This window comes from Coregonus lavaretus, assembly GCF_964263955.1.
Source record: "Coregonus lavaretus genome assembly, contig: HAP1_SCAFFOLD_347, whole genome shotgun sequence".
Taxonomy (NCBI): domain Eukaryota; kingdom Metazoa; phylum Chordata; class Actinopteri; order Salmoniformes; family Salmonidae; genus Coregonus; species Coregonus lavaretus.
In genome coordinates this window covers 174,140-199,808 of record NW_028162446.1, presented here as the reverse complement: position 1 = coordinate 199,808, position 25,669 = coordinate 174,140, and the positions used below count along the sequence as shown (strand labels likewise).

Below are 25,669 nucleotides of genomic sequence, written 5' to 3'. Positions count from 1 at the left end.
CCGTAGCTCAAAGCCATCTCTGTTTACAGTGGTAACAGGTATCTGAGCAACTCCATCACAGGCTGTCTCGTCTTCATGGATTGCAGACTTCACCTCATTCTCGCCGTATCTAGGCCATAGATTGGACTGGACCATCTCCCTGACCTCATCCAATCGTGCTTCGCATTCTTGGAACATCTTCTCAAGTTCAGTCTGCTGCTCCTTGCTCAGTTCAGCTTCTTCACCCTCATCGGTTCCAGCTTCAATGTCTGCCAGAAGGCCAACCCTGTATTCGTCATTTGTCTCACTGACCGTCCTCGCCTCCGACTTGAGCTTCTTGAACTCCTCTTGTAGTTCTCTTTTAGTCATGTGCTTTGCGCCTCTGCTGAGGAAGTTTGCCTGCTTGGTAAAAGTGCTTTTAGCTAAAGTTATTTTTTGCTTCAGCTCCTTCACTGTTATTCCAAGAGCTTCCTCCGCCATGTTGAGATGTCAGTCAATACTCCTATCTGCGACGACAGCTTTCCTGACTTCAGGCCGTTAATCCTTTTGTCTTCACTGCCACGCCGGTTATCAACTGTCAAGTTGTGTATGGTTCACACTGCAGCTCTTTGCCCAAACTTGAAAAAGGCTTCTTTAAGGACTGAAGGACGCAAGGGACAACTCAATTTTCTTCGGACTTCTTTTATTTAATTCCAGTTCGTTAGTTAGTTAGTTAGTTAGTTAGTCAGTTAGGTTGATAACCTTTAAAGGCAAAACACAAAAATAAATATATATTACTTCAAGTAAGGTCATTTCAAATTAAATATATAATCTCAATGTGGTCATATTATCTAAATTATACTATATATACTAAATTAGACAATTGGTCTCAATTCTCAACACAAATAAACACCTAACTGGCAACAATTGTATACAACAATGTCCATGTGCCTACTGGTTGAGTCTCCAGAATCCTAAATGAGCTGAATGTGTATGAATGAGAGTCTCCTCTTCCATGAAGGAATTCTAGTTAAATACTTTTTCACCAAACATTTCACCACCTGCTATCACAAAGGTGCACCAGTATATATATATATTCCCCAGGGAAACACAAGCTAATGATAGGTTCCACAATGCATACACTTTTTTGCCCCCTGCTGGTGTTTTATCTATGAAATAAGTTGAAAATGTGAATGCCTTGAATATGAATACCTTTCTTTTGACGCAACAATATGCTAAGGTCACGTTACTTTGCTTCGCCCACAAAACAATTTCCTTGCCTAGGGTGCCCTTGAGTGGAGATCCTCTCATTGTATGAAAGGTAGGTATATCTTTCTGTACAGCACTGCCTAATATAGCTTACACTGCATTTGGGGCTATTGAGACAGATATAATGATGCAGCAATATGCCATGGCTATTGGGGCAGATTGATAAGCAAGCAGCAATCTATCAAATGCAGTTCCCTTTACAAACTCACTGAATTTAGCCTACAAGAGAGCCTAGTTACTGAGCATTTCCCACTGCAGCCGGAAGAGGGTGGGTCTCATAGAATTAGTTGTAATTCTAGTTCTGTCATGACCACTGGTGGGCCTCCCCTCTGAGCCTGGCTCCTCTCTGCCTCTGTGCTTCTGCCTGCTATTTGGAGTACTGGGGTTAGGCAACGGTAAAAGTCCTCCCTGCTGATGTAAAAAGTGCTTTGTTGCTTGATTGATTGATTGATTGGTGATTGGTGATCCACACTGTACTCTGTACACCACGCAATGTTGACGCCAGTTGCGTGGGCCATTGTAAACACGAGGCACGTGACACTAACGTCGCTTGCCGGAGTAGCCACGAAAATAACAATGAGACAGATATTTCACCAGATGTATAAATGTGAAGCATCCGATTGGCGTTTCCACTCACTACCAACTATGGTGGTGAGAGGAAGCTCAGTAGCCGGCAGTGGGAGAAGATGGATTTTGGCCGATATTCTGCAAATGTTCTCATCGATGAAACATTTGATCTCAATACAGTTTTCTGTTCCCAAAACTAGAATCTGTTACGAACAGAGTAGACTAAGTTGTAGACTTTACCCTTTGTCAAAGTTTCTACAAATTGCGTTGTTTAGAAGGAGTGCAAGGGCGAATTTAGCTTTTGCACACGCGCACTTCACAGAGTAGGGGTTCTCTAACGGAAATATGGAAATGTGTGCTACAACGAGCCAATTGGATCTCGCTAGCTCGTTCTTGGTTCTGCCCACTATGACTCATTTGTTCCCATTGGAAACGACAGGCTGTGGTCTATCTTGGGTTACTTATAACCATCTTTGGAGTAGCTTTGCAGGGGAGAATGGCGGCGGTGCGTAGCGAGGAAGTCTAGTGTGTAAAGCTACTAGAATCGCTCGGGAATGCACTGGCGTTGACACCGCAGAGAAATGTAAATGCCATTATACGTTTCTGTCGCTGTGAATATTGAAACGTCCTCAGTGGAGGCGTCCAATGAGACGAATTGGGGGGCGTGATCAGTGCTGAATTTGCTAGCTTGCTGCAGGCTACAAACAAACTCGCGGCCTATCATGTTCCTCGCCGCTGGATAGCCAACTAACTAACATGTAACATTGTTAGCTTCCCTATTTATTTTTGAACGAGTCTATTTCTACAGGCTATGATTTGTGTTGAGCATGCTTAACTAGCTACATGTATTCTGTGGTTGTACAACTAAGTAGCTAAGTACTTCGTTATGGGAATGGTGCTTTTAAGTAAAGCTTATCATGTCGCTGTCACAGTCAGGCCTGCACGAGCTTGTTTGTCAGCTAGCTAAGTTAGCTAGCTACAGTAACTGGTTAGCCAATATGTTTAGCTGCAGTTACAGGAGTTGCCTAGCTAACTTTGCAACGAATGCAACCTTGCATATGGCACATATGCATCCATTGCTAACATCAACAAGCTAATCATAAAGATAAAGTAGTTTTGGCGCAAATGCATGCATGTATATCCTCGCCCTCGGTAAGTTACGCTAAAGTATGCTAGTTAGCTGCATTGCTGGATTGTTATGCTAACTGGAAGTAGCTAGCTGCTAACGACCCCTAGCCTATCTTTAACTGACTAGCTAGTGCACCTGTCTGCATCTGATTCCTGCCACTCTGATGAAAGTTATGTTTTTAGACTCTTTCTAGGTATCATAAACGGAGCTAAACACATTGTGTTTGCAGTCCTGTAATGAAGTTATCTGGAGCTGTCAGTCCTGACCGTAAGTATTAGCTAATTTCTCTTTAATTTGCTAGCTACCTAGCTAGCAACGTCATATAATTTAGTAAGGTAGCCTAACTAACTGACGTTCTCCTTAAATATTTTTTCGTTTATTAGGATCCCCATTAGCTATTGCTTATTCAGTAGCTATCTACTCTTTCAGCTACTCTTGTCTGCACTAAATGTCCAACACATGTCCAGTGTCATCCACCATGGATTGTTATTGAATAATGATAGCTAACTTTAGCTAGTCAATTTTGCAGTTGCTGCACAGGAACTGTTTTTAGAAATGTCATGAAAGTGAATGTACTAGCTATCTCTCCTACATGGCTGTTGACTCCTGTCTGTCTCTGTCTAGGGAGGCCTATTTGTTATGGAGTGACTGAAGATTGAAATAGATTGTTCTGAATCTGAACCATCTCTGTTGTCTGTACTGTATCCTATGTTATTAATATCCTATCCTCTTATTCCTGCAGAGCTGACAGGAAGAGAACAGCATTCATGGATGTAGTGGACACTTTCAACCATTTGATTCCAAGTGACCAGTTGGATGACTCCTTACTGATAGGCCAGAACTTGGAATGTGAAGCAAGTAATGACTTTGGAACAGGTGTCGACCAACTGGGAGACTCACTGAGGAACATGCTAAGTGATAAAGATCCCATGTTTGGATCTGCAAGTTCACACTTCAATATCTTAGATAATGAAGACGCCAACTTCCAGATCGCCGGAGCAACAGGTATTTGTAGTCTAGATAGAATGATTTTGTAAGACCGTGTTTAAAGAAACCACAATTTGTAACTACTGATGTTTGTTAATGCTTGTAAAATAAATCTAAGTTATTATGTAATCTCTCATCTTCTCCTCTCCCCCTGTAGTTGCAGATATTGATGTTGGTGCAACAGAGGGTATCCTCGGTACCCCTGGTGGTGGGTTGGCTGGTACAGAGACTCCGCAAGTCAAACGGTCTGTTGGCAGACCCAGGAAATACGCATTAGGAGTTACGCCAGGTTAACAACATTTCCGTTTTACATTTGTTTTTTAGTTTTTTAAAGGAGAGTGTATATATATATTTACATTTACATTACATTTTAGTAATTTAGCAGAGCTCTTATCCAGAGCGACTTACAGTTAGTGCATACATTATATAAAAAAATTCATACCCCCTGTGGGAATCAAACCCACAACCCTGGCGTTGCAAACGCCATGCTCTATCAACTGAGCTACATCCCTGCCGGCCATTCCCTCCCCTACCCTGGACGACGCTGGACGACGCTGGGCCAATTGTGCGCCGCCACATGGGTCTCCCGGTCACGGCCGGCTACGACAGAGCCTGGATTCGAACCAGGATCGCTAGTGGCACAGCTAGCACTGCGATGCAGTGCCTTAGACCACTGCGCCACTCGGGAGATATATATATTTTTTGCACGGTTATGACGTGACAGGCAGGTGGGGAGACAGGAGACTACCTCCCGAGTGGCGCAGTGGTCTAAGGCACTGCATCGCAGTGCTAGCTGTGCCATTAGAGATCCTGGTTCGTATCCAGGCTCTGATGTAGCCGGCCGCGACCGGGAGACCCATGGGGCGGCGCACAATTGGTCCAGCGTCGTCCAGGTTAGGGGAGGGAATGGCCGGCAGGAATGTAGCTCAGTTGGTAGAGCATGGCGTTTGCAACGCCAGGGTTGTGGGTTCGATTCCCACGGGGGGCCAGTATGAAAAATAATGTATGCACTAACTGTAAGTCGCTCTGGATAAGAGCGTCTGCTAAATGACAAAATTTACAGGCAGGTGGGAGAAACAGTAAAGGGTGGGAATGGGGAGGCGGGTGGGAGAAACAGTGAAGGGTTGGAGCGGGGAGACAGCCAGGTGGGAGAAACAATTTGAAGGGTTGGAGCGGGGAGACAGGCAGGTGGGAGAAACAGTTTGAAGGGTTGGAGCGGGGAGACGGGCAGGTGGGAGAAACAGTTTGAAGGGTTGGAGCGGGGAGACGGGCAGGTGGGAGAAACAGTTTGAAGGGTTGGAGCGGGGAGACGGGCAGGTGGGAGAAACCGTAACGGGTTGGAGCGGGGAGACAGGCAGGTGGGAGAAACCGTAACGCGTTGGAGCGGGGAGACAGGCAGGTGGGAGAAACAGTTTGAAGGGTTGGAGCGGGGAGACGGGCAGGTGGGAGAAACAGTGAAGGGTTAGAGCAGGGATTGAACCTTGGTCTCTGGTGGGGAGAGGACTTTATGTATATAGGACTAAACCGGGAGCATTACTGTGATTAACACAAAATACAAAGCCATGCAAATTCATGGTACTTCCCCACCCACCCCTTCATTTTCCTAGTATGAAAAGTTGTTGTTGTGCATAGTTTTAAATTAACTTTGTCAGCCGTATTGCTTCGTTTATATTGTCAAATGAGAATCGTCAGTGCGTGACGCTCCAGTTTCCATCTTTTACATTCCAGAGCGAAGTGCAGGCAGAGGGTCTTCCAACAACAAAAAGCCCCCGGGAAAACCTGGGAGACCTAGAAAGAAGTCCACTCTGAGTGAGAAGATAACTACTGCTGACGAGTTAAGGAGAGAGCTTTACCTGGGTGGCGGCAGGGTGAATATCAACCACCTTGACTTGGGATCGTCGATGAACCCCGTCGTCGTGTTACAGAGGTTGACGGTCACTTTCGGGGGTTTCAAAATCGAGCTTCTCCCGGGACCCTCTTTTACTGCTTTCACATCAACTGAAAACACCGACGCCTGTTATGAGGATGGTTCGCTGTACGGTGAGGGGATGGAATACACGATGGTGCAAGAGGAACCGTTACACATACAGAATCCCACGCCAGGGAGTGGAGGGGGTGTGGGTGCTGCTCAGCTCTTGGTGAAGTACTGTGCTGACGACTTGCCCCTAGGGCTAGGACCTTACGTGAACCCCAATGACGTTCAGGCCTCCAACGGGGCGCTTCTAGGAGATTCTTGCTCGGCCGAGACCAAACTCGACGACCAAAGCGATTCTCAGAAGCATGATCCAGCGGGGGTGAGGAAAGATGCCAGTAGCAAGAAGGCAGCGCGGCAGCACCTGCCAAACAGCAAAGTTCCTACCGCTAATAATCCAGCCAAAGAGCAGCAACCCAAGCCGAAGCTGTCAGCACTGTCCTCTGCTAAGAACAAGCACCTGGTAGCTGGTCGACCAAGCAGCATAGGTAAGGGGCCCAAAGGAACCCAACAACACGCCCTGGGGAAGAAGCTCCATCAGAGAGGCAAAATGTACAATATGGACGAAATGAAAGCCAAGCAAGTCATCATGTCCTTGAAAAGGCCAGGTGAATTTAACCCAGCTCAACCCGGCCCTAAGATTCAGAGGACGCAAGACGGACGTCCTGTGAAACTAAAGCAGAGATTACCTGACATGGGCCGCGGCGGTCCGGTCAAAAAAACACTGCCGTCTGGAAAGCGTCCTCCTGGTATGTCGCAAGGGACGACGACTACAACCAAACCGTCCAACGCTCACGTGGCCGAAGCCCAACCACAACCCCAGTTTGGATGGACACCATGTAAACCTGCCAATCCTCAGAAGGAGACATCGGAGGAGGAGGAGGAAGACGAACCTAAAGTGAAGAAGCCAGACAAGTCTCTTCAGAAACAGAGAAGCAGGAACGTCAGCAGAAGCATCTCCGTGGAGGAACCACAGCTCTTCATCCCCGACAACGCTCCTGCCGTCGTGAAGAAGGAAACCAGCGAGGAAGAACAGGATAAAGAATCTGGGAAGGGACCAGAGAAGGAACCCGCAAACAGTGAGACCGTTGTGTGGGATCCAAACAAGAACTGTGGGTTGTGCAAGAAACCTCATAGTAACAAGTAAGACTAGTGTTCTTTGCATACCAAAGTGATGAGAGTTGAATAGAAAATGTAGTACTTATGCAACATTGTAAACCTGTTATTACTAAGTTGTTACATCTTAGGCTAAATTACAACAATGGAACATGTAGAATATTCCCTGGGAAGTGAGCTCGTGTTCTTCTAAACATAGGTTTGTTTTGTGTATCTGTGTGTTTTTGTTCTGTTCAGGTTCATGGTGGGCTGTGGGCACTGTGATGACTGGTTCCATGGGGACTGTGCGGGTCTGGACCTGGCCAAGGTGAAGCAGATGGAGGAGGAGGACCAGGAGTATCTCTGTCTGAAGTGCTGCGCCAAGCACCAGTACACCAACACCAAGGTCTGTGGGTTTAGATTTTAATGGACTTTTTAATGGAGAAGGGAGTATATTTCTCTGAAGTGCTGCAAGGTCTGTGAATTGATTTTAAGTTGCACTAGCTCAAAGTTTATTTTAACTTGCGCTTTGATTTTAATGTATTTTTAATGTATGGTGTCCTGAAAGGACTAAAATAATATATATATATATATATATATATATATATATATATATATATATATATATATTTTATTTATTTATTTAAATAATAACATTTTAATGTTATTTATCTTCTTCTTCTCCTCATTAGGAGCCAGGTGGTGCTGTGCAGGGGGAGGCCAGGACAGAGGGACAGCAGAAGCCCTCTGAGACCCAGGACAACAAGATGGCCGCCAAGCAGAAACAGCCGTCCCCACATCCTGTCACCTCCGGGGGAGTCAGGCCCTTCAGAAAGGTAAGGTTCACCCTGCTAGTAGTCTGCATTGAATGCTTTAAATATATATATATTTTTGTACATTTAATGTAGGCCTGAATACCGGATAAGAATATTATAATAATCATAAATGGATCTGTAACATAATGGATTACCATCGGGTCAGTGCATATTTATGATATTAAATCCTATGAGAAGAGATTTGATGATAAACCTTTATATGCATATTATCTGTTGTCAAAATCTTAAATGTAACACCCAATAAATGTTTTAGTAACATTATCTTCAACAAGCCCTACCATTGATGAAATGTAGTGATGCAGATTTTGTCCTCTTCAGCTTATTCAGCTGATATGTATGAAAGCCAGTGTTGGCACTACTCAAGGGTTGGTTGTCCTCTTCCCTGCATGTGTACACATGGAAGGAAGGGTGTTAGGTTACCATGGTGATTCTATTCAACATCTGTCTTAACCACCATTTTAAATGTCCTTATGTTTTCAGTACCATCATGCACAACCCCCTGCCCACCAAGAAAAACAAACATTTAATGTACTATTGACTTTCTAAGATTATTTTTTTAGTCTCACTGAGGAGATATTCTGCATCTGTGTCTCACTCCGTAACATAGGACTCTGTGGAAAGAAGGCAGTCAACTGAAGTCAAAGATTCAACGCAGAAATCAGGTGTGTTTTACTGTTGTTGTGTAGTGTGCCTCTACGTTCTGCTGTCCATGTCCCTCACAGGAGTCGTGTTCAATAGGCATGAAACTGGAAAAGGGGGAGGGGATGTTAATGGACGCCAAAACCGGGAGGGTGAATCTGAATTTGTCCAATAAGAAACGCTTGTTTTCGTTTTCCAAAATGTTTTACTACAAGGTGCCCTAATGAACATGCCCTACTCTGCGATGTCTCCTACTGTCTGTGGCTGTGTCCCGCTAGGAGTGGCAGTCAAACAGGAGACCAAGAGGCCCAAGGTGTCGTCTTCCTCCTCTAAGAAACCCGTGTCTGTTGACCACATCAGACGGAGCGTCCGTGACGCTCTGAAGGACATCCTCCTGAAGAGGTAATTAAACATGTTATAACAGTAGCATAACCCTTACCCTGAAGGACATCCTCCTGAAGAGGTAATTAAACATGCTATAACAGTAGCATAACCCTTACCCTGAAGGACATCCTCCTGAAGAGGTAATTAAACATGCTATAACAGTAACATAACCCTTACCCTGAAGGACATCCTCCTGAAGAGGTAATTAAACATGTTATAACAGTAGCATAACCCTTACCCTGAAGGACATCCTCCTGAAGAGGTAATTAAACATGCTATAACAGTAACATAACCCTTACCCTGAAGAACATCCTCCTGAAGAGGTAATTAAACATGCTATAACAGTAACATAACCCTTACCCTGAAGGACATCCTCCTGAAGAGGTAATTAAACATGTTATAACAGTAACATAACCCTTACCCTGAAGGACATCCTCCTGAAGAGGTAATTAAACATGTTATAACAGTAGCATAACCCTTACCCTGAAGGACATCCTCCTGAAGAGGTAATTAAACATGCTATAACAGTAACATAACCCTTACCCTGAAGGACATCCTCCTGAAGAGGTAATTAAACATGTTATAACAGTAGCATAACCCTTGCCCTGAAGGACATCCTCCTGAAGAGGTAATTAAACATGTTATGACAGTAGCATAACCCTTACCCTGAAGGACATCCTCCTGAAGAGGTAATTAAACATGCTATAACAGTAGCATAACCCTTACCCTGAAGGACATCCTCCTGAAGAGGTAATTAAACATGTTATAACAGTAACATAACCCTTACCCTGAAGGACATCCTCCTGAAGAGGTAATTAAACATGTTATAACAGTAGCATAACCCTTACCCTGAAGGACATCCTCCTGAAGAGGTAATTAAACATGTTATAACAGTAGCATAACCCTTACCCTGAAGGACATCCTCCTGAAGAGGTAATTAAACATGTTATAACAGTAACATAACCCTTACCCTGAAGGACATCCTCCTGAAGAGGTAATTAAACATGTTATAACAGTAGCATAACCCTTACCCTGAAGGACATCCTCCTGAAGAGGTAATTAAACATGCTATAACAGTAACATAACCCTTACCCTGAAGGACATCCTCCTGAAGAGGTAATTAAACATGTTATAACAGTAGCATAACCCTTACCCTGAAGGACATCCTCCTGAAGAGGTAATTAAACATGTTATAACAGTAGCATAACCCTTACCCTGAAGGACATCCTCCTGAAGAGGTAATTAAACATGTTATAACAGTAGCATAACCCTTACCCTGAAGGACATCCTCCTGAAGAGGTAATTAAACATGTTATAACAGTAACATAACCCTTACCCTGAAGGACATCCTCCTGAAGAGGTAATTAAACATGTTATAACAGTAACATAACCCTTACCCTGAAGGACATCCTCCTGAAGAGGTAATTAAACATGTTATAACAGTAGCATAACCCTTACCCTGAAGGACATCCTCCTGAAGAGGTAATTAAACATGCTATAACAGTAACATAACCCTTACCCTGAAGGACATCCTCCTGAAGAGGTAATTAAACATGTTATAACAGTAGCATAACCCTTACCCTGAAGGACATCCTCCTGAAGAGGTAATTAAACATGTTATAACAGTAGCATAACCCTTACCCTGAAGGACATCCTCCTGAAGAGGTAATTAAACATGTTATAACAGTAGCATAACCCTTACCCTGAAGGACATCCTCCTGAAGAGGTAATTAAACATGTTATAACAGTAACATAACCCTTACCCTGAAGGACATCCTCCTGAAGAGGTAATTAAACATGTTATAACAGTAACATAACCCTTACCCTGAAGGACATCCTCCTGAAGAGGTAATTAAACATGTTATAACAGTAGCATAACCCTTACCCTGAAGGACATCCTCCTGAAGAGGTAATTAAACATGCTATAACAGTAACATAACCCTTACCCTGAAGGACATCCTCCTGAAGAGGTAATTAAACATGTTATAACAGTAGCATAACCCTTACCCTGAAGGACATCCTCCTGAAGAGGTAATTAAACATGCTATAACAGTAACATAACCCTTACCCTGAAGGACATCCTCCTGAAGAGGTAATTAAACATGTTATAACAGTAACATAACCCTTACCCTGAAGGACATCCTCCTGAAGAGGTAATTAAACATGCTATAACAGTAACATAACCCTTACCCTGAAGGACATCCTCCTGAAGAGGTAATTAAACATGTTATAACAGTAGCATAACCCTTACCCTGAAGGACATCCTCCTGAAGAGGTAATTAAACATGCTATAACAGTAACATAACCCTTACCCTGAAGGACATCCTCCTGAAGAGGTAATTAAACATGCTATAACAGTAGCATAACCCTTACCCTGAAGGACATCCTCCTGAAGAGGTAATTAAACATGTTATAACAGTAGCATAACATTATAAACACATAACGGTCAGATGGAATCTGTTTAGTCTAATAACCATTATAACAGTTGGATGATGCACTACATGGCCAAAAGTATGTGGACACCTGCTCGTTAAACATCTCATTCCAAAATCATGGGCATTAATATAGAGTTGGTCCCCCCTTTGCTGCTTTAACAGCCTTCACTCTTCTGGGAAGGCTTTCCACTAGATGTTGGAACATTGCTGCAGGGACTTCCATTCAGCCACAAGAGCTTTAGTGAGGTCGGGCACTGATGTTGGGCGATTAGGCCTGACTCGCAGTCGGCGTTCCAATTTATCCCAAAGGTGTTCGATGAGGTTGAGGTCAGGGCTCTGTGCTGGCCTGTCAAGTCCTACCACACCGATCTCGACAAACCATTTCTGTATGGACCTCGCTTTGTGCATGGGGCATTGTCATGCTGAAACAGGAAAGTGCCTTCCCCAAACTTTTGCCACAAAGTTGGAAGCACAGAATTGTCTAGACTGTCATTGTATGCTGTAGCGTTAAGATTTCCATTCACTGGAACTAAGGGGCCTAGCCCGAACCATGAAAAACAGCCCCAGACCATTATTCCTCCTCCACCCAACTGTACAGTTGGCACTATTCATTCAGGCAGGTAGTGTTCTCCTGGCATCCGCCAAACCCAGATTCTTCTGTCGGACTACCAGATGGTGAAGCGTGATTCATCACTCCAGAGAAAGCGTTTCCACAGCTCCAGAGTCCAATGGCGGCGAACTTTACACCACTCCAGCCGACGCTTGGCATTGTGCGTGGTAATCTTAAGCTTGGGTGTGGCTGCTCGGCCATGGATACCCATTTCATGAAGCTCCCGACGAACAGTTCTTGTGCTGACATTGCTTCCAGAGGCAGTTTGGAACTTGGTATTGAGTGTTGCATCCGAGGACAGACGATTTTTACGTGCTTCAGCACTCGGCGGTCCCGTTCTGTGAGCTTGTGTGGTCTACCACTTCGCGGCTGAGCTGTTGTTGCTCCTAGACGTTTCCACTTCACAATAACAGCACTTACAGTTGACCAGGGCAGCTCTAGCAGGGCAGAAATGTGTGTGCTTGACTTTAAACACCTGTCAGAAACAGGTTTGGCTGAAATAGCCAAATCCACTAATTTGAAGGGGTGTCCACATACTTCCCGTAGAGAATGGTGGTGATCCTGTGTAATCCTCTATTGTGCCCTACGTTGTCTCAGGCTGAAGGAGTCTGATTTCCAGGCGTCACCAGAGAAGGCTGCTGAGGTGGCTAAGAAGACTGAGAGAGAGCTGTTTGCGTTCTACAGAGACACAGACTGCAAATACAAGAGCAAGTACCGGAGCTTGATGTTCAACCTCAAAGACACCAAAAACAATGTAAGTTATGTTAACAATTTCTATGCAAGGAATTCTCTTGAATCGTGAATTTTTTTGACTACTCACAATTGTATGGATGTTATACTGGATTTTCTCACAGCTTGTAGTAGGTACTTGGTCTTGAAATGAGATACGCTTGAACGTTAACTACATGAAACGTATAAAACGCAAACATAATCTAAAATACATTTTGATATCAGTTCACCTAGATATCAAGCTCCGGTACTATAACTTGGGTATAAATGACTTTATAACTTGTGTATTTCAGGTGTTATTCAAGAGGGTCCTGAAAGGAGAGATTTCTCCTGGCACTTTGATAAGGATGAGTCCCGAGGAACTAGCCTCAAAGGAACTGGCTGCATGGAGACAAAGAGAGAATCGCCACGTAAGCAACACTGAAACACACTGCCTGTCCTCCTTCAACACTGAAACACACTGCCTGTCCTCCTTCAACACTGAAACACACTGCCTGTCCTCCTTCAACACTGAAACACACTGCCTGTCCTCCTTCAACACTGAAACACACACTGCCTGTCCTCCTTCAACACTCAAACACACTGCCTGTCCTCCTTCAACACTGAAACACACTGCCTGTCCTACTTCAACACTGAAACACACTGCCTGCCCTCCTTCAACACTCAAACACACTGCCTGCCCTCCTTCAACACTCAAACACACTGCCTGTCTTCCTTCAACACTGAAACACACTGCCTGTCCTCCTTCAACACTGAAACACACTGCCTGTCCTCCTTCAACACTGAAACACACTGCCTGTCCTCCTTCAACACTGAAACACACTGCCTGTCTTCCTTCAACACTGAAACACACTGCCTGTCTTCCTTCAACACTGAAACACACTGCCTGCCCTCCTTCAACACTGAAACACACTGCCTGTCCTCCTTCAACACTGAAACACACTGCCTGTCTTCCTTCAACACTGAAACACACTGCCTGTCTTCCTTCAACACGGAAACACACTGCCTGTCCTTCTTCAACACTCAAACACACTGCCTGCCCTCCTTCAACACTAAAACACACTGCCTGTCCTCCTTCAGCACTGAAACACGCTGCCTGTCCTCCTTCAAAGTATTTGACTAATACTCTAAGGACATGTTTCCCAGACAGATTAAGTTTACTTCTGGACTAAATAACCCTTTCAGTGGAGATTCCCTATTGAATGTCCTTTTCAGTCCATGACGAGGCTTAATCTATGTCCGGTAAAGCTGCCCTAAAAACAGTTAATAGAAAAGGCATTGTAGAATGAGAGTAGCTTACCTCATTGGTTGATCACACCTCCCTATAAATTAAACTTAGTCATATCACACCAAATCATATTGATTTATTGTTGACAAGTTAAAACGGTTTGTGTGACCTGAACTATAAAGGACCTTTCACCTAAAGGGAGTGTGATCATTGCTCTTTCCATGTATGAGATTCATTCACCAATATGTTCTTGTCCCCCCCCCCCCAGGCAATTGAGATGATTGAGAAGGAGCAGAGAGAGGCGGAGAGGCGACCCATCACCAAGATCACACACAAAGGAGAGATAGAGATCGAGAGCCAGGAGTCTGGGAAGGCACCAGAAGCCACAGAGCCGGAGGTAAGACATAGCTGATGTAGAGAAACACACCGCTTCATATTCAAGTGAGTTCTGGCCTTTTCTCACTTTTCTGTGATATATTTTGGCTTCTAGAAAAGTTAGTGGTCATAGGTAGGGCTGTTACGGTGACTGTATTACGGCCCTAGTCATAGGCACATCCTTATAAACGTAGGACACATAAACAGAACGGCCCACACACTGCATATGCTCCTAACACCTTTTATTGACCACCTGGATTTTTGGTTCAAGAGGATTTAGAGTTGAGCATGTTCTCTTCCTAAGAAATAGTTCATACCTTTTTAATCATTTATGGGTGAATCTCAATTGTATTTACTCAAATGAACACGCCCTCGTCTCTCCTTGCCTCCTTAACACGCATCAGAGAGGACAATGAGGAATCAAGGAAATACAATTGACATTTTACCCAGTGTGTCCATACATTTCTTATGAACTCTTCACTGTTGTTGTGTTTGAACTCTTCCAGCCAGAGCCTGTGGCTGCTCCCAAAGTGACAGAGGAGCCCGTGGAAGTTCCCCAAGAGAAGAAGACGTCGACAACAACAGAGAGCGTCAATATTTTCCAAGATACAACCAGTCTGCATAAGACTCACCTGTTTGACCTCAAATGCAAGATCTGCACAGGTAGGCTCTGATTCTGTTCTTTCAGTTTCTGGTTTTGGTTTTTAAGGATAGTGGAAGTACTATAGATTATGTGTTGATGCTTGATCAGATAGAATGGAAGTAGAGGGGAGATAGATTAGACGGGGAGAAAAGGTGAACACGGCGAATGAGCCCCACAAACTCAGGATTGTGGCTTTAAGTCAAGTCTTACCAGTGGTTTTCTATTGGACTAATGGAATTGTAATTCATGAAGGTCGTATGGCTCCACCTGTGGAGGAGGCTCCTACCAAAGTGGTGAAAGTGGCCACTACTGTAGTTAGGAGATGGTCCACTACCTCCACCTCTACAGAGGGAGGGACCAAGAACACACCGTCCACTACCTCCACCTCTACAGAGGGACAGACCGAGAACACACCCTCCTCCTCGTCTGCTAAGGACGACGACCTTCACCTCAAAGTCCTAGAGGAGAGCCTCCTCAGCGCCAAAGTCTTCTCCAACTACGAGGGGAGGTACGTGGATCAATCGGTCAATTACCCAGCCATCCAGTCAGTCGGCAGATGTTAGTGCTTTTCCAGTATACCCGGCCTACAGCCCAAAGAGCAGGCAAAGCACTAGCACAGTGGCCATATTGTCCTCCATCGTTCTCCTCCTTGTGATAGAATCACAAAGGCTATCAATGTAATTCTGTCATACAAAAAAATAACATCCGAAGTTAAGCGGTGTTGAGTTAGTTACGCGACCATTCTGAATGTATTTAGAAAATGTATATTAATATTATTAAATGACCAATAAACCCATAATTAAGTGCAGGGTTATTCTAAAGTTGTGTTTGTATTCCTGGCCTCCAGGTCAGTGTCTATGAGTGGCAGAGATGGCGAGGCTTCCTTCCTGTCCAACCTGCAGTCACTATGGAGAGGGCTGGTTAACATGCCTGCTGTGGCCAAGCTCCTCACTAAAGCCTTCCCTGTATCAGGAGTCCTGGACCACCTCACAGAGGTAAAACCACTTATAAATGTTTATTCATTTGTATAATGCATATATATATTTTGTAATGCTTTAATTAAATGTAATGCGTTAAATACTTTAATAATTAATTGTTTTATAAATCTTCTTAATGCTTATTCATTAAAGTGCTAAAGTGTTACCAACACAGCATTTCGATTTTCTAGTTATGGAATGCCTTTTTCTTTTGTAAATGCCATTTATATTAACAACTCAACAAACTATCAAGTTGAAGGGTAGATAGCATATGGATTTGCATTAGGATACGCACGAGAATGCAATCCCAATGCAAAGTTACACCTCACTTTTCTATTTTTGGAGTTATTACATAAAACCGATCAGAATGCCGAAGTCATGTGGGAAAATATTTTTCCAGGGTGTGATACAGAGAACCTGGCAAGCCAGCCTATTCCCTATAATGTAAACTACAACAGAAATAACTTCAAATGTATATAACTTCAAATTAAACCAAATAGTTTGCACTTATGATCACTGGTTTCAAAGTAATTTTCAGCCAACTTACAAGCAAATACTTTATGCATGTATTGTTACAAATTAACTAGCCTGCTAACATTATCCCTACCAGCCTACTGTTGGAAAGCAGCTCTATTCCGGTTATTTTTATCCTAAAGAACTCCCTAGTCCTTGCCGATGACAAGCGTACCCATAACCTGATGCAGCCACCACCATGCTTGAAAATATGAAGAGTGGCACTCAGTGTTGTGTTGGATTTGCCCCAAACATAACGCTTTGTATTCAGGACATAAAGTTAATTTCTTTCCCACATTTTTTGCAGGTTTACTTTAGTGCCTTATTGCAAACAGGATGCATGTTTTGGAATATGTTTTATTCTGTACAGGCTTCCTCCTTTTTACTCTGTCAATTAGGTTAGTATTGTGGCATAACTACAGTGTGGTTGATCCACCCTCAGTTTTCTCCTATCACATCCATTAAACTCTTAACTGTTGTAAAATCACCAGTAGATGTTGGAATACATTTGTAAAAATTTCCTAAAACATAATTCCACTTTGACATTATGGGGTAGTGTGTGTGTGTGTGTGTGTGTGTCCATTTAATCCATTTTAAATTCAGGCAGTAACAACATGTGGAGAAAGTAAAGGGGTGTGAATACTTTCTGAAGGCAATGTACATAAAGCCATCTAACTAAATATATCAAAGAGTTAACTGCATATAGCTATCTTAGGCAGCAAGCTAACCAGCCAGCTAACGTTAGCTATTTAGCCAACAAACGTTAGCTATTAGCCTAGCCAACCAGCAACGGCTATGGTCGGCATGTTAGAGCCCAACTACTGGAGACCAGTTAGAACATAACCAAAGATCAAAAGAGCAGAGACTTACATGATGGTAAGTGTCAGGGAAAATCCAATAGCTATAGTGAGAAAAATCCCAAATAGATAGATTCCAGATGTCAGTTAGCTAGCGCGCTAGCACTAAGCCAAGGTGGAAAAAGTTAAACTCCTGTAGCCTACTTCACAGAGAACATGCCGAAAAGGAGAACAGATGAGGTACCACCGTTACATAATTAGAGCAAGCAGGTATGATTTTTCTCTTTAGTTTTGAGCCCACGGCAAGAAGGCACCAGAGCCTGCAGTGCTTACAGGTTCCCACTAGATAACACACTGACATGTTCTTCATAACACCGCCACAAAGTCTGTGAAGAGCATGAGTTGTGGCTTACCGAGCTAGCATACAAACTCTGTAGCACAGAGTAGGTCCTCCATAAAACGTTGAGAAATAGTGCATTGTGGGTAGTTCCGAAGATATCCGGAATAAGTTAATAAATATGTTTAAAAAAAAACGTTTTATAGTTATAGGTAACCAGATCATGACTGCAACTAAGTTACTAAGTCTTTGACTACACTGTGTTGTTACTTTGGTGAGTAAAGAGTCTTTCTTCCTACCCTTTGAATGGGGGATCACGTTGGAAACAAGTGGAATTGCTTTAGCGTGTTATCCCCAGGGTTGTCATCGGTGCATCCCCCCCCCCACCCCCAATACAATCGGATAATAATAATCGGATGAAATGCTCATGGTGATAATCCCTGTTATCAGGATCTACCGGAGAGTTTCCAGGTGGGTGGGAGGATCTCCCCACAGATCGTATGGGACTACCTGGACAAGATCAGAGCCACTGGAACAAAGGTACGTTCACCTGCTTGAAATTTATACATCAGAAGTTGTCATAGTTTTTACAGTAACCTGGCCTAGACCCAAGAGAGCAAGTATAATGATGATATACAAATGTAATATTCCATTTAGCAGACACTTTTATCCAAAGCGATGTAGTCTTGCGTGCATACATTTACATTTTAAAAGCATATTAATCTTTCCAAGACAATCTGTGCCTGAACTGGAGATGAATAGTAGCTATGTCTGGGGTACAATGCATCAAATTTCATCTGAGATTTGTTTTAATTGTACATGGTCCCTGACACTTAAGTCAGTCATTGTAAATAAGAATTTGTTCTTAACTCACTGGTTAAATAAAGGTTAAAAAAAAATTATACAATTAAATGAACTGAGTTAAATATAATTTCCTTCCTCATTATTTTGGTCTTTTTTCTTTTAGGAGGTGTGTTTGATTCGTTTTTCCCCTGAGACCGACGAGGATGAGATCCACTACACTCTGCTCTATGCCTACTTCAGTAGCCGTAAACGCTTCGGCGTGGTCGCCAACAACCTGAAACAAGTCAAAGACATGTATCTCATCCCCTTGGGCGCCATTGAGAAAGTCCCACACCAACTGGTTCCCTTTGACGGCCCAGGTAACAACCAACAACTCTCTCTACTTACTGTATATTGGAATAATATACTTTCATTGGCTAAAAGAGATCCTAATAAACAAATAATATATCTTGGGTTAATCTGGTACTGGTTTCCCAGATCCAGATCAAGCCTACTCCTAGACTGAAACGCTCAAGAGTCTCTGTTGAAAGCTCTATCTAGTCCAATAATTATTGTGGGGGCTCGATGGTAATTTCAATATGACATCAATGTCGATGAAAATGTGCAAATCAACTTGATTGCAGGCACACAACACACTCCCCGCCTTTGGTCATCGGCCGTTACCGAGAACCACATACCGGATCATTAACAGGGTCGTTAGCAATGGCGTTTTTTAGAGTATATTTTTGTGCCGTTCAAATTCTAGACGTCGGATTAAATTGAGACTATAGCGTCCATAAAGTGACCGTTGGGCTTAAAAAATGTAGGATTGACTAAGTTTGGACAGTGCCTTCAGAAAGTGTTCATATCCCTTGACTTATTCCACATTTTGTTGTTACAGCCTGAATTTCAAAATTTATTCAAAATATTTAGTCTCATCCATCTACACACAATACCCCATAATGAAAACATGTTTTTCAACATTTTTGCTAATGAAATACAGAAATATCATTTACATAAGTATTTACACCCCTGAGTCAATACTTTGTAGAAGCACCTTTGGCAGCAACTACCGCTGCGAGTCTTTCTGGGTAAATCTAAGAGCTTTCCACACCTGGATTGTACAAAATTTGCCCATTATTCTTTTCAAATTTTTCAAGCTCTGTCAAATTGGTTGTTGATCATTGCTAGAGAACCATTTTCAGGTCTTGCCAAAACTGTAACTCGACCTCTTAGGAACATTCACTGTCTTCTTTTAAAGTTTTTGGTAATCAACTCTAGTGTATATTTGGTGTTGTGTTTTAGGTTATTGTCCTGCTGAAAGGTGAATTCATCTCCCAGTGTCTTGTGGAAACAGACTGAACCAGGTTTTCCTCTAGGATTTTGCCTGTGCTTAGCTCCATTACGTTTCTTTTTTTATCCTGAAAAACTCCCCAGTCCTTAACAATTACAAGCATACCCATAACATGACGCAGCCACCACTATGCTTGAAAATATGGAGAGTGGTATTCAGTAATGTGTGGTATTGGATTTGTATTCAGGATGTAAAGTTAATTGCTTTGCCAAATTTTTTATAGTATTACTTTAGTGCCTTGTTGCATGTATTGGAATATTTTTATTCTGTACAGGCTTCCTTCTTTTCACTCTGTCAATTAGGTTAGTATTGTGGAGTAACTACAATGTTGTTGATCCATCCTTAGTTTTCTCCTATCACAGCCATTAAACTATGTAACTGTTTTAAAGTCACCATTGGCCTCATGGTGAAATCCCTGAGCGGTTTCCTTCCTCTCCAGTAACTGAGTTAGGAAGGACGCCTGTATCTTTGTAGTGACTGGGTGTATTGATACACCATCCAAAGTGTAATTAATAACGTCACCATGCTTAACTCCTCTACCAATAGGTTCCCTTCTTTACGAGGCATTGGAAAACCTCCTTGGTCTTTGTGGTTTAATCTAAAATTAAATGTAAATCTGTTTGAAATTCATTGCTCGACAGAGACGTTACATATAATTGTATGTGTGCGGTACAGAGATGAGGTAGTCATTCAAAAATCATGTTAAACATTATTATTGCACACAGAGTGAGTCCATACAACTTATTATGTGACTTGTTAAGTACATTTTTACTCCTGAACCTATTTAGGCTTGCCATAACAAAGGGGTTGAATAGTTGTTGACATTTCATTTTTAATTAATTTCTAAACATTTTGAAAAACATAATTCCACTTTGACATTATGGGGTATTGTGTGTAGGCCAGTGACGAAAACATCTCCGCCAGTAACACAACAAAATGTGGAAAAAGTAAAGGGGTGTGAATACTTTTTGAAGGCAGTGTAGGTGCAGCAGTTTGTGTTACATTTTATAATTTATCGCTCTCACCTGCCCATTTCTGTCCATTTAAGAACCAACGATGTACTACAGTGGCTTGCGAAAGTATTCACCACCCCTTGGCATTTTTCCTATTTTGTTGCCTTACAACCTGGAATTAAAATAGATTTTTTGGGGGGTTTGTATCATTTGATTTACACAACATGCCTACCACTTTGAAGATGCAAAATATGTCTCTATAAGCTTGGCACATCTAGCTACTGGGATTTTTGCCCATTATTCAAGGCAAAACTGCTCCAGCTCCTTCAAGTTGGATGGGTTCCGCTGGTGTACAGCAATCTTTGAAGTTATACCACAGATTCTCAATTGGATTGAGGTCTGGGCTTTGACTAGGCCATTCCAAGACACTCTCACGTGCCCATTTCTGTCCATTTAAGAACCAACGATGTGCTACCTTTTTGTAGCATTTCTGACAATGCTAACATATTTTTCAGCCGAAGCCTAACGTTCTAACACCGCGTTGAGCAACTCGTAGTAGGCATTGGTCTGAAGCCGAAAATAAAGGAAATTCACGAGCACCACAATGTCTACTCCACCCAGGCTGTTTGAGAAGGTTTGAATACCAAGCAACCTGCATATACATAGTTTGAAGTACAATAGACCAACATAGCTACTGTAGTAGGTCAAAGCTGTGTGCTGGAAAACCTTGGTAGAGCATGGGTGGAGTAGGCATTGTGGTGCTCGTGAATTCTTAATTCTTCAGCTTCGGACCAATGCCTACTTCTCACTTAAAACAATTTCGTTTTTATGAAGCTTCTAGCTCAGGGCTGGGCAAACTATGGGTCCGGCTAGTAAACCCATTTAATCCGGTCCGCGAGAGGTTTGAGTAAATAAAAAGAAAAATATATTTTAATATATATATATTTTAAACACTCCTGGCCACACGTGAACATCTAAAAGTAGATAAAGTATGTAGAAATTATAATGTACTTATATATTTTAAAATAACTGCCCTTTTTCTGGCCCACAAATAGATTTTGACAATTGGTCTCCCAAAAAATGTGCAGCCCTCTGTTGAATTTGGAAATCCCGGTGTGGCCCTGGAGCCAAAAGGTTTGGCCATCCCTGCTCTCGCTAATAATCTGGGTCTGGGAAACCGACCCATGATGTTTCATGACCCCATTTACCTTTTTGATGGAATATGCGCAATACTCACTCACAATGATAATCATGATGCTTTATCTAAAAACATTTACTTTGCCTACTTTTAATTGTGCTTTTCCTTTGATGTTATTAGGTTGTCTTTGCAAATAAGAATCTATTCTGAATGGACTGTCTAAATAATACATGGGTGTGGCCAACCAATATTTCATTTATAAAATTTGTTTTAATGTATTTAATTTATGATTTCATTATATTTACTTCAACAATTTTTAACTCTGCTTTTCATCGGTGTTGCTGTTTAACAGGACTGGAAAACAACCGCCCCAACCTCCTGCTGGGCCTGATCATCCGCCAGAGGCCTAAACGTGACTTCCTGCCCGTGGACATCAATGAAACGGCCAGGTTCATACCGGAGAGCAAACCCGAGACGACGACTACTACCGTCACCGTAAAGGACCAAGAAGTTACCCAGGAGGAGGACTCTTACATCTCCTCTCTGTGTGCTCCAAGTACAAAAGAAAGGGACAGAGAAGAGATACCATTGCTGAACACAGCTGAGGAAGTGGTCACAGCAGAACAGTCTAGTACAGACTTCTCTGAGAAAGCTGAAGGTGAAGATACTGAAGAGGGGTACCAACCACTACGTTTCCTTCCGGGGGTGTTGCGTAGTTGGGGCGGAGAGCTTCTGCCCCTGCCGGACTTCTCAGGTAAACCGAAACACAAAAAAGGCCTGCACTCACTTGAACACCATTTGCAATTGAAGCTTTTGTGTTTATTTTTCTTTCAACTCATAATAGCAACATGTCTTTAAACCACACCTTATGTTTCGGCTTGCTCCTTCTTTTCCCAGGTAACCCTCCACTGCTGGGTGATGACGGTCGAGAGCCCCCGGGTCCACAGGCCTCCAAGGCTGACGGAGGAGCAGCCACCACTTCAGGAAGCTCCACCACCATTAAGAGTCCCACCGCTGGTGCTCACAGACAGACTGGTTTTGTCATTAAGAAGAGGGAACCCAAACTGGTCAAAGCAGAGGAGCCTGTGTCTTCCAGCCTGGCTGAAATGCCTACCGCTAACAACAACGCGTTAGCGAAAGAAGAGGAGGGTGTGGCTTACCGTGGCCCGTCAGTCTCTCTGAAAGACAAACCTCCAGACGTCTCGACGGAGTCGTTCCTGGCCAGCCTCTCCACAGATCCCAACAGTGACGTCTTGCCAAACAAAGGAGATTTGGCGTTGTGCGAAAAGGACAAATCCAAAGAAGAGATGCCCACTCTCTTGTGTCCTACAGCCACATCCAACACTTCTGTCGAGGAAATTGTCACCACACCGAAACCCCTTCTAAGTGGAATCCTGAAGAAAAGCTCTGCGTATTCCAATATGACTGAAGAACCAACTGCTGTCCAATCAGCAGGATCACAGGATCACCCCCAACCAGTACCTGTTCTAACCACCAGGAAGTATCGTCCTATGGCAGCTCAACACGGATACCCTTCCCACCACTACAGACACCCCCCACCTCCAGACCATGGCCCACTACAGGCTGGTCCCTATGGTCCTATCCCCCCCCAGACTGGAGGACCTCCTGTAGACTTCCAGTACCAGCCACCACCACCTATCCCCCCCTTCGGTAACACCGCACCGCCACCTTTCCAGCACCCGCCCCAGCTACCCACCAACTTCAGCTACCCTACTGGCCCCCCACCACCTATGATGTACCCACCACCTCAGATGCAGAATCACGCTGGAATCACACAGTGGGCTCAACCTGGTCCCGGTCCCGGTCCCACGTCTCCCAACTCTTTTCCTGGGGGGCTACCGTTAGCTTACGGTGGTGACCCTCAGAGGTTTGCCTCCGCTGAGTCGTCCAATCCCAACCTGAACCTGCCCCCATCCGCCGCTGCCAAAGAGGACCAGAAGGGGGCAGCAGAGAGGCTTCTGTACAGCGACCCCTGGGACAGGCAGCCCGGGTCGGGCCACAAGAAGGAGGACAGGGACCAGTACCGTCACCGGAACCACAGTGAGTCCCGTCACGGAGAGAAGAGCCGGAACCACAGCCGGGAGAGGGGAAAGAAACGGGATAGAAGCCGGAGCAGAGAGAGAGACCGGAGTAAAGACTCTTCTTCTCACCACAGAGGGAGCCGGCACCACTCTAAAGACGAGCGCCACGGTGACAGGAGGAAAGAACGGCACCATAGCGACGGTGACCACGGGAACCATCACAAACACAGCAGGAGAGACTCTGATTATGAGAAATCCAGGAGAAGTTCCAAAGACAGTCACTAATGAGTTTTTCTGTACTACCCCTACCCACCCTGAGACAGTCTACCCCACAACAGTTTTAGTGCCACTGTCCCTTTTATATATGTTCTTTTTAACACAGTCCTATTTACAATACAGTAGAGGTCAAAACTTTCAGTAGGATTATTAACACACATTCAGAAATCTGCTTTCTTAAAAACCAACCGATAAGGCTTTGAGGTGAAATTTCAAGTTTTGAAAATCTCCCGTTTTTTAAGTGTTAATTTTATTGTATATTTCTGTATTCTGCGCGTCACATTGTGACTTGGTGCACTGAGCATTATGTGCTCTGATATGGATCACAAGTGGTTAAAGGGATAGTTCAATGATTTTAGAAATGTTTCCATACCTTTTAAAGCAGTCTATGGACAAGGAGGCAGCAATGATTTGGACATGAAATGTAACACATGAAACAGGGGAGATTTACTTAGACAAGGAAATGATCCCCAAATGCTAATAGTGTGGATTGTAGGCACTCCCCTTGTCCATAGACGGCTTTCAGGGTAAGGAAACAAATCTTAATATGTCAAATCGCTGAACTATTACTTGAATGTTTTCTATAGCATGAAACACAATAACAGGCCTACCCAGATGGACTGTTGGAGTAGAGATGGAGGGAAAGCTCTGGCGACTTCAGCAGTTTGACATGAATGTAATACAGCGGGGAGAGAGAACTAACTAACCATTTGAGTAGCAGAAAACAAAAAAACATTTGAATTAAAGCAGCTTCTCTTGTTCTGGTTTTTCCATTTTTATTTTTTTACAACTACTATACAGAAAATGTTTTTTTTCTATTCATTATTTCTATCGACAATTATCGTCTATGTACATTTTGGCTTGTCATGTACATTAGAAAATCAATTGTGCCTTCTGCACTGTGTTCATGTACAGCTGGTAATAAAGGTGATCTTTTTATTGTTGAGAAGAAAGAGGTCCTCTTTAAGGGAGGAATGTATATTCTAATCAAAGAAAGACTTACACTAAGTATACAAAACATTAAGAACACCTGCTCTTTCCATGACATACCATGACTGGCCAGGTGAATCTAGGTGAAAGCGATGATTCCTTATTGATGTCACTTCAATCAGTGTAGATGAAGGGGAGGAGACGGGTGTGCCATTCAGAGGGTGAATGGGCAAGACAAAATATTTAAGTGCCTTTGAACGGGGTATGGTAGTAGGTGCCAGGCACACTGGTTTGAGTGTGTCAAGAACTGCAATGCTGCTGGGTTTTTCACACTCAACAGTTTCCCGTGTGTATAAAGAATGGTCCACCACCCAAAGGACAACCAGCCAACTTGACACAACTTTGGGAAGCATTGGAGTTAACATGGGGCCAGCATCCCTGTGGAACGCTTTCGACAACTTGTAGAGTCCATGTCCCGACGAGCTGAGGCTGTTCTGAGGGGAAAAAGGGAGGGGTGCAACTCAATATTAGGAAGGTGTTCTTAATGTTTGGTATACTCAGTGTATAAACCATCTACTGAGGAGTTGGCCGTTTCAACACGGTTGCGTTCATCAGGGCACGACGCAGTGGATAAAAAAACAACACTAAGCGTTACTTATTAACAAGTCCAGGTAATTATCCTCCCTGTTTTAGTGTTTTTTTTCCATTTGGTG

At 43.4% G+C, this 25,669-nt stretch overlaps 1 protein-coding gene across 1 annotated transcript; it reads left to right on the top strand.

Moving 5' to 3' along the window:
• Positions 1-2,310: 2,310 nt before the first annotated feature.
• LOC311119238 (PHD finger protein 3-like) lies at positions 2,311-24,965 on the top strand. The gene is made up of 19 exons (XM_084193963.1): positions 2,311-2,552; positions 3,106-3,190; positions 3,666-3,928; positions 4,068-4,199; positions 5,639-7,025; positions 7,236-7,383; positions 7,670-7,813; positions 8,421-8,475; positions 8,731-8,854; positions 12,479-12,635; positions 12,904-13,020; positions 14,107-14,235; positions 14,720-14,876; positions 15,109-15,364; positions 15,704-15,851; positions 17,931-18,020; positions 18,448-18,643; positions 22,061-22,462; positions 22,606-24,965. The coding sequence occupies exons 3-19, from the start codon at positions 3,691-3,693 to the stop codon at positions 24,033-24,035; spliced, it is 5,310 nt and encodes a 1,769-aa protein (XP_084050089.1). The 5' UTR covers positions 2,311-2,552; positions 3,106-3,190; positions 3,666-3,690; the 3' UTR covers positions 24,036-24,965.
• The last annotated feature ends 704 nt before the right edge of the window (positions 24,966-25,669 follow it).